The following is a 9,148-nucleotide window of genomic DNA, read 5'->3' on the forward strand; positions in this document are numbered from 1 at the left end:
GCCCTGGCTGGGTGGAGATGGGTCTGGGCCAAGCAGGAGAGTGAGAAGTTTTGAGGTAGAACAAGAGACCCCGTGAGGGAATGTCCTCCTTATTGAGTCTCATTCCCAGGGTCCTGTTGTCCTGTTCGTGTCACCGGGTGGATCCCAACCAGAGAGGTGGGGTTTCATTTGTCAGCGTTCAGATTCAGGAATCAAATGACGTTCCCAGAAGAGGAAACTGATGAGTAATAGGCTTGAGGGGTGGGGAGAAGGGCTGTTTATTTCCTCTCTTCAAGTCAACTAGGTCCCCTTAGGGCTCTGATATCTGTGGTGACTTGTCTACTCCAATGCACAACATGTGGCAGCTGCTACCACCAACGGCTCTGCTGTTTCTAGGTAAGTCAGAATCACCCTGTCTGGGAGTTGAGCTCAAGATGCCCTGGGTTCAGCAGACATCCCTTTTCGGGCAAGGGATGAGACCCCTACCAAGGGATAGGACCCTTACCATGTCTATAGATCTAGATTTAGCTTCTAGGACTCTAGGATTTAAGCTTCAAGCGTTAGAGATGTGGAGAATTGCTGGCCCTGATTTGGGCATAATCAGGAGGTGAAGGGGGACGTGAGGTCTCCGTTACTTCACCCCTCTGGGTCTCAGTTTGTCTATCTATAAACTGAAGAGTATGGACTAGATGGTCCTGAAGGTCTGTCTCTTCCATTCTCACATTCCAGTGCTCCTCTCTAAGTCTTTTAATTTCCTCCCTTTCCAGGGGACTTGGGGTGAGGTTGTTTCTATGGTTTGATTCAGGGATATTTGATCTGCACCCTTAATCTGGGAGTTCGAACGGGGACCACAGAGTAAGGGAATGGTGTTGCAAACAGGGGTTTGGGTGGACAAGGGAGTAGGAGGCACAGACACCGGAGACCAGAGGACAGGCAATGGGAGAGCTATCCACTATATTTATCTTGATTCTTGGGAACACAGGCCTCCCAGGGCAGAGGTGGGCAGGGGAGTTTAAACTCACTCCACACTCCAGTCACCCTGATCTCTGCTGCTACTCAATATCTGTTTCACTCTTTCTTCTTACAGTTTCAGCTGGCACGCAAGCTGGTGAGTTTGCTTCGTCGTCTTGGATGGGTCAAGTGAGGAATGTAAATGTGCAATAGCCACAGGGTATTAGGAAATGTTCTTTGCATAGGAAGTTGCTGATGTGGGGCTGGCAGGGGTAATTCCCCCAACACAGTAGGGCTTGGCCCTATGCTTCTCTGGCCAATTTTGCTCAAGATAAAGAGAGACCAAGAAGGAGGCCAGGGCTTCCCTGGTGGCGCAGTGGTTGAGAGTCCGCCTGCCGATGCAGGGGACACGGGTTCGTGCCCCGGTCCGGGAAGATCCCACATGCCGCAGAGCGGCTGGGCCCCTGAGCCATGGCCACTGAGCCTGCGCGTCCGGAGCCTGTGCTCCGCAACGGGAGAGGCCACAACAGTGAGAGGCAAAAAGAAGGAAGCCAAGCCTCCCCAAGCCAATATGCTCAGACTGAGTGCTATGCTGAGGCTGAGTTGCCAACTCTCGGTTCGCAATGGGTTTTGAGCCTCCCTGGGAATGCCAGTGTAGGGCTGGCTCATTTCCTGCCCTTATCTACATTCTCTTGACTCCTCAGCAGACCTCCCAAAGGCTGTGGTGCTCCTAGACCCTCAATGGGACCGGGTGCTCAAGGATGACCACGTGACTCTAAAGTGCCAGGGGGACTACCGTCTTGGAGACAATTCCACACAGTGGTGGCACAATGGGACTCTCATCCCAAACCAGGCCTCCAGCTACTTCATCACAGCTGCCAAAGTTGAGGATAGTGGCGACTACAAGTGTCAGACAGGCCTCTCCACACTCAGCGACCCGGTGCAGCTAAAAGTCTACATGGGTGAGTAGGTGAAGGGGAAAAGGGAAATCACCAATAAATGGTAAAACACGAGGCCCTGAAAGACTTGGGAAGCACCAGAAGATGATGTTCCTGGGGCTTAAAACTAAGATGAGATGATCTGTAGTCCTACTGAATTATATCAGATTGTAGTCCTAGCTATAAGTAGGCCTTAGGTAAAAAGCCAAAACCTGGGACTTCCCTGGTGGCGCAGTGGTTGGGAGTCCGCCTGCCGATGCAGGGGACACAGGTTCGTGCCCCGGTCGGGGAGGATCCCACATGCCGCGGAGCGGCTGGGCCCGTGAGCCATGGCTGCTGAGCCTGCGCGTCCGGAGCCTGTGCTCCACGACGGGAGAGGCCACAGCAGTGAGAGGCCCGCGTACCGCAAAAAACAAAAAAAAAAAGTCAAAGCCTGGCATATACTACAGGGCTGCTGCACTGCACAGTTCCAGGAATCAATATTCACAACGAATACATACAGCATGAATGGTGTCATCTGAAGGTCAGGGCATGACACTGATGCTCAATAATAGTTATTGAATAAATTAATGAATCCATTTTAGGACCTCAGTCTCCTCACTCTCAGACACACAATGCCCTAAGCTACCCCACAAGCCATCCCTAATTCACCACAATCTCTCTGTCTCTCTTCCCATCAATGCCACACTCAAAATATACACTTCAGCATAAATTTGGCCGTGTGATATCTCTCCTAATAGAGATATATGTACACATTCAGGCTGCATATTCATCATGGAATCAGTCTTTGTGTATTAACAGAATCCACTCATTAGATGCAAGTAGAAGAAGTATTTTGGAGGCAAGAGATCTCTCCTGGTGTCCCTGAAATCACACCACATAGCCCGGTACCTGCAGCGTCACCTTGTTAAGCCTGACTCTATTTTCATGGCTGCCCCATCTGTATATTGTATGTGAGTGGAACAAGTCTGGAGGGGAAGGAGGGCCTAATGAAGGTGGACCTGCAACAGAATTCCATGGAATCTGAAGCTGCTTTTCTTGGCTTCTTTGCCTGACTGTGTCACTTAGCTGACGTTGTTCTCAGTCTACAGAGTTACAAAGAGGAATGTCTATTATCTAGCTAGGTGAGAGATAGATGGCCACCTATGATCAAATAAAATGGGGAATTACCAACAGGAAGCAATAGACAAATCATATCTGGTAGTTATTAGCTTGTCTTAAACTTGGCTCTAGAAACTGACTTTAGAAGTCTAACCAGTGAGAACTGTTTTAAACTGTGACCAAGAGCATTAACTTCAGCAGGCAAACTCCTGATCATTCTTTAGGACCCATTTCACTTATCTCCTTCTCTGAGAAGCTTTCCTTACTTTCTTTGGGCAGAATTTCTTTGCTCCATTCTCTTTGGTCCTTCAGTCCTTTGTTCTTAGCCTGTTGTAGCACTTATCACATGTATTGTAATTATTTCTATGTCTAGATCACAGATTCTTTGATGTGTCTTAGTCATCTGGGTATCCCCAGTCTGCACAACATAGTAAGTGCTCAATAAAATATTAGTTTAACGAATGTACATATGGACATTCACTGAGTCCATGACAGCCAGAATGGAACAAGAATGTTCCCCCCCAAAGAAACCAGACCATACATATACATATAAGATTACATAGGTAACCCCTGTTAATATTTAAGTCCATGTTTTTTCTTTTTTTCTGAGCATACATACTTTTTGTATTCTGTCTTTTTAACTTAACATTGTCTGATGAATGTTTTCTCATGTCATTTTAAAATTTCTATGCAATATCATTTTTCGTTATTCAGACCAACTTCCTGACCACAACTTCAAGTTCTCTCTGTGTGTGTGGAGCCTGGTTACTTGGCAAGGCAGTTGTGAAAACAAGTATCTTGGTGACATAACATTCTGTCTCTCAGAGGCTGTGCTCAGTAATGAAGATGGCCTTGCTGAGACGCTGTGGCCCTTCAGGAACCACCAATTACCATCAGCACTACCACGCATGCTTTTGTTTCCCCTCCCTGACTTTTTTTTTTTTTTTAAGATTTAACTTAATTTTTTTCTTTTTTGGCTGCACGCAGGCTTTCTCTAGTTGTGGCAAGCGGAGGCCACTCTTTGTTGCAGTGCACAGACTTCTCATTGCAGTGGCTTCTCTTGTTGCAGAGCACAGGCTCTAGGCAAACGGGCTTCAGTCGTTGTGGCACCCGGGCTTCAGTAGTTGTGGCTTGCGGGCTCTAGAGCGTAGGCTCAGTAGTTGTGGCGCACGGGGTTAGTTGCTCCGTGGCATGTGGGGTCTTTCCGGACCAGGGATCAAACCCATGTCCCCTGCATTGGCAGGCGGATTGTTAACCACTGCGCCACCCGGGAAGTCCCCCCTCCCTGACTTTTATATTGAGGTCTCCCTCATGATTTCTGCAGCCACTCCTGTGGCCACTCAGTAACCTTCTTCCTGACTGTCTGCAACAGTCTTCCAATATTCCTACAACTGTCCATTCCTTCTGAAGTCTACCTTTCCTTTAATTGGGCAAATCATCATTTTCTAATACAATGTTTACTCTTTGATCTAGAACTTACAATGGCTCCTTATTACCTGCCATAGCAAATCCAAGTGTAGCCATTAAGGACACTGCAAATTGCTTCTCACCTGCCTCATCACTTAGACCCTATGCTCTAACCTTATGTTTTGACCATGTGTGTGTCTCTCCCTCTCCACCATTAGACAAAATTTCTTGGTGTGACTTGAGCTCTCTTGCAGGGCCCAGTTGGCTTTTTCCCAAAGAAAGCTATGTAAGGATGGCTCCCAGTCTGGCTTTCCATCATCCCCCAGGATCTGGGTGGTGAGCATCCCCTTCACAAAAGCTTTGCACTGAATGCTGAGGCCTCCTGGGCCTGTGTTCTCTTTGTGTCTTTCAGACTGGCTGTTGCTCCAGGCCTCTCGGTCGGTGGTCCAGGTGGGGGAGCCCATTCAGCTGAAGTGTCACAGTTGGAAGAAAACTACTGTACAAAAGGTTCAATTTTTCCAGAATGGCCGAGGCAAGCAGTTTTCTTATCAGAATTCTGACTTCTACATTCCAGAAGCAAAACTTGAACACAGTGGCTCCTACTTCTGCAGGGGGATTATCGGAAGTAAAAACGAGTCTTCAGAGGCTGTGAACATCACTGTTCAAGGTAAGAGATGTGCAGAGTGCATCTAAAGGGCCCAGCGCACCATGTGTGGGGACTCTGCCTTCACACTGGGAAGATGAGTTGGGAGGAGATTGCTGACCGTTCCACAGACGTCTTTACAAGGGTCATTCACTCTGCAATGTGACAGCAGGTGCGGAAGTCACATTTCCTCCCCCATAAATATGCCTGTCCTTACCTCATTCTAACTATATCCATAATGTTATCTGTCTCTATCATGCTGGCCCATCATTACCTGTTCTCCTTTCCCCTCCAAGCCTCAAGTCATAGCCAAAAGCGAAGCTGGCAGTAGCGCCTCACTTTCTCACAGAAAGACCCATAACCTGTGTTCTGGCTCTGCTGCTAATAAACCATGTAACTGTGGCCAGTTAGACTCTCTGAACCTCAGTTTCCATTTCTGTAACAAAGACATGCTGACCTTTATTGGGCATCTTTCAATGTGCTGGACACTGTGCTGAGTGCTTCTTCACATGCAACTAGTCTGATGATCATAGTAACCCCTCACAACAACATTAAGAGATCGGTAACATTGACTCTACAGATGAAGTAACTGGGTGGAAAAAAGGGAGGGGGGTAATTAATGTGTCTCCAAGGGCACAGCAAAGATTCGAAGCCTGTATATTGAACCACCAGATAAAATGAAAGGATTGGACAGGCGCCAATGTCCTGTGACAGAATTTTGAATTCCACTAAGTCACTTAGAAAACATCTCCAGTCTCTGTAGTACCATCCTCCAGGGTCAGAGATCCCCTGCCACCGTGCTCCTGGACTTCCTAATTTCACAAAACTTCCACCTGTAATCAGACTAAGATGTTTGTTGTAAGCAATTTACATGTGGTAAGACAGCAAGATAGTCACACATCTTCTGAGATTTTAACAAAACAATGCCATAATTTGTATAAAAAATAACTTCATCACAATTTAAATTGAAAATAAATACTCTCAAATAGAGAATGAGAAAGCAAATAACAAAGAAAATGGGGGCAAAATGCCAACAATTAGTAAATCTAGGTAAAGAATATATGAGAGTTATTTATACTTTACTGGTAACCTTTTTTTTAAGTTTGAAATTAAATCAAAATTAAGAGTTGAAAAAATTAAGACTAAAAATCCACTCTAATGTTACCAGTTTATAGACTACAGTGAGGAATGACTTTAAAATAACAATATTAAGGGCTAAGAGGTTGAGAACAAGCAAATTCTACCTCTTTCCATTTTGGGTTATTAGTTACTGAGCCGTGATAAAGAAATAGTATCAATTTTCTGACGGTAAGTAGCAGATTTCAATGGTTCACATTTTTTTTTTTTTTTTTTTTAGATTTCCTTTAGTGGGGTAAAAACAATGAGTATTATTTTGAGACACAAGAGAAAGTTACTGAATTAAGAAATAGTGTTCTCACACCAACTTAAACTTTGACTACTTTCAGAATTTCACACAAAACCCAGCTACAACCTACCTTGCTCAACGCTATGTCACATACCTCCATCAAACAGGAAAACACTTTTGCTCAGGTAGCATTAAGATCCAGACTCAGTGGGAGGAAGCTATGGCTTTCCGCCAGACTCCCCCATGTTCCTTAGAATCTGTCTCTTAGCAGGTGTCAGAAAGACTTTCCACCGATGACCTCACTGTTTATTCCAAATTTCTGCCTTAACAAATGTCATTTTATTCTCATCCCTCTGCTTCTCCTATTAGGTCAAGAAAAGCCACCCACCAGCTCATCATTCTTTCCACCTTGGCACCAAATCACTTTCTTCCTGGTGATGGGACTCCTGTTTGCAGTGGACACGGGACTGTATTTTTCTGTGAAGAGAGCCCTTCGAAACTCAAAGGAGGACTGGAAGAATGGCAAAGTCACATGGACTCAGGGCCCTCAGGGCAAATGAGGGTAATAAAAGCAGCATCCCCATCCCATGGGGGTGATAAAAGAAGCATCTCTGAACCTCTTTCTAAATTCACAGCCCCACCATGCCCAACAGGCATCTCTGGGAGCAGCAGGAAAATTACACCTCAGACTCCAGGCTGAGGGTCCTTCACCCAACTCTGTTTTCTCTTGTCTCCTATGGAAAGGAAAGGACTGTGATCTTCAAGTGCCAACAGTGAAACCCCAGTGAGCAGCTACATTACCAGGAATAGAAGTCTCAGAGCGACATGGATGCTTTCTCTATTCTAACCATTCCGTCCCAGCAAAGCAACAATACAGACTCTTGATGATTACCCTTAATGTATGAATATTGTCCTTAAATAAATGGATATGTAAATAAGAGAATTCCTGGTTGAGAACCAGCTGGATAGTAGTCTGCATCTGTTGCTTCAGGGCTGGCTGCCTTCAAGGCACCCTAAAACTCCTTCTAGACAGACTGTGGGTATGTCTGGGGGGTCTAGGGGAGACAGCAGAACCATTGAAGGGGGTGGCTAAGAAAGAGCAGGGTAGTCCAGGAAAGACCAGAGAAGACCACCACCTGGGCTGTCTTCCTAGAATATGAGCCATGGTAGATAGAGGTAAAAAGAAATCACAGAGGTGACGTCGAATAGAGTCTTTCAGGGGAGCCCATGTCAGAATTGGGATGGTCTGCAAGTATACAATGATCAACTTTCTTAATGTCATGAGTAGGAAATGGTCCAGGAAGGGGTGTAGGGGTTGGAGGATTTAGAAAAGAAAGCACAGAATAAGGCCATTGGAAGGAGAGCAACATTGTTGTCCCGGATTAAGCCCAGTGAACAGAGATACCTCCGCATCCAAACAGAGAAAGCATGAGAAGAAGTCAACCACAACTGCACAGGAAGGAATGGGTAGGAGGTGAGAATGCTTTTACTGGGCACAATAGTGAGAATTAGAGAGCAGTGGCAGGGACTATAAAATCAGCTTTTCCGTTTTAGTATCTAATTCAGATATAGCTTTGATCACATCATTCTTTAAACAAATGTTGGATAACCAATATTAAATGCACTGAACTCTACTGAGTTAAATTACGAAACTTTGAAATCCCTCAGCATGTCAGTAACAATGGAGTAGAGGTGGAGAAGGCAATCACTGCTTATCACAGTGATAAGCTATCTCTCTTTGTGTTTCAGAAGTTTTAAATAGAACCATTTCTTGATTTCAGTAAGGCATTTTACAAGATCCTGCTTCTACTGTCAGGCAGAAGATGGAAACGCCATGGTAATAAAACAAGAATGGAAAAAATCCTTTTTTCCTCCCAGTGTCCAAAATTCTATCAATTCTATCCTGAAACGGAGCAGGACCCTATGGTCCTTGTCCCGCATGTCCTCTGCCTGCCTTTTGTCTGTGGAAAACCTTTAGCCAAAGAATAAGTTTAATCAGAGAAGTGAGAAAATGCAGAAACAAAGGAAAACAGTCAAAGGAGACCAAATTATAATAGTTTAGTCATTAAGCGTAGTCAAGGACCTTTAGTTCCTTCTCAAAGGCTATAGATAATATTCTGAGCCATTTCCTGTGAGTTGTCTTATAGTTACTGAAACCCGACCCGGTGGAAAGAGTTAACTACATGATGTCCAGATTGTAGCCATGACAAAATTCCACAATTTTGGAATTGTGGAATTCCAAGAATTGGAACTGCCACAAGAATTGGAACTGCCACAATTCCAAGAATTGGCCTCAAGGAAATGGGAACAAACTGACCCTCAAACTGAAGACGAACCGTACTTAAAACAATCAAGATGATGCTGCTTAGACCACCCATGACCAATTTCAAGATGACTGTCAGAGCTGACTGTGCTGTTTCTGCATGTAGCCCCCTCCCGCAGCCTATAAAATCTCTTGCCCACTGATTGTCAGTGAGGGAAGTCGGCCTTTGGACAGGGTCCACCCCTCCCCCCAGGTTGCTGACATCCAAAATAAAGCAAACTTTCTTTTCCACCAGCCTTGCCTCTTTACCAGCTTTTGAGCGGCGAGCAGCCCGACCCCACTTTCGGTTACATAGGGATTAGTTTGGGTTGATGAGGAACCCCTCTCGTCTCAGCAACCATCTCACCACAACTCATATGAAGTAGTCAGCTTGCTAATTCACCAAATCTTGTTGGGACAACGGGGCAAAGGGAAAATTTCATAGGTGGTATTGGATAGGA

General features: G+C 45.4%; 1 protein-coding gene across 2 annotated transcripts; it reads left to right on the forward strand.

Moving 5' to 3' along the window:
* The first annotated feature begins 233 nt into the window (after nt 1–233).
* On the forward strand, nt 234–8,942 carry LOC101336576 (low affinity immunoglobulin gamma Fc region receptor III-A-like). Of its 2 annotated transcripts, none has more exons than XM_019932141.3 (5): nt 234–375; nt 1,067–1,087; nt 1,638–1,892; nt 4,789–5,043; nt 6,755–8,942. In XM_019932141.3, the coding sequence occupies exons 1-5, from the start codon at nt 327–329 to the stop codon at nt 6,943–6,945; spliced, it is 771 nt and encodes a 256-aa protein (XP_019787700.1). In that variant the 5' UTR covers nt 234–326; the 3' UTR covers nt 6,946–8,942. The 2 variants fall into 2 exon arrangements, with proteins under 2 accessions (XP_019787700.1, XP_019787696.1); XM_019932137.3 differs by having other exon boundaries at nt 237–375; nt 1,635–1,892.
* Nucleotides 8,943–9,148: the final 206 nt, after the last annotated feature.

This window comes from Tursiops truncatus, chromosome 1, assembly GCF_011762595.2.
Source record: "Tursiops truncatus isolate mTurTru1 chromosome 1, mTurTru1.mat.Y, whole genome shotgun sequence".
Classification (NCBI taxonomy): Eukaryota; Metazoa; Chordata; class Mammalia; order Artiodactyla; family Delphinidae; genus Tursiops; species Tursiops truncatus.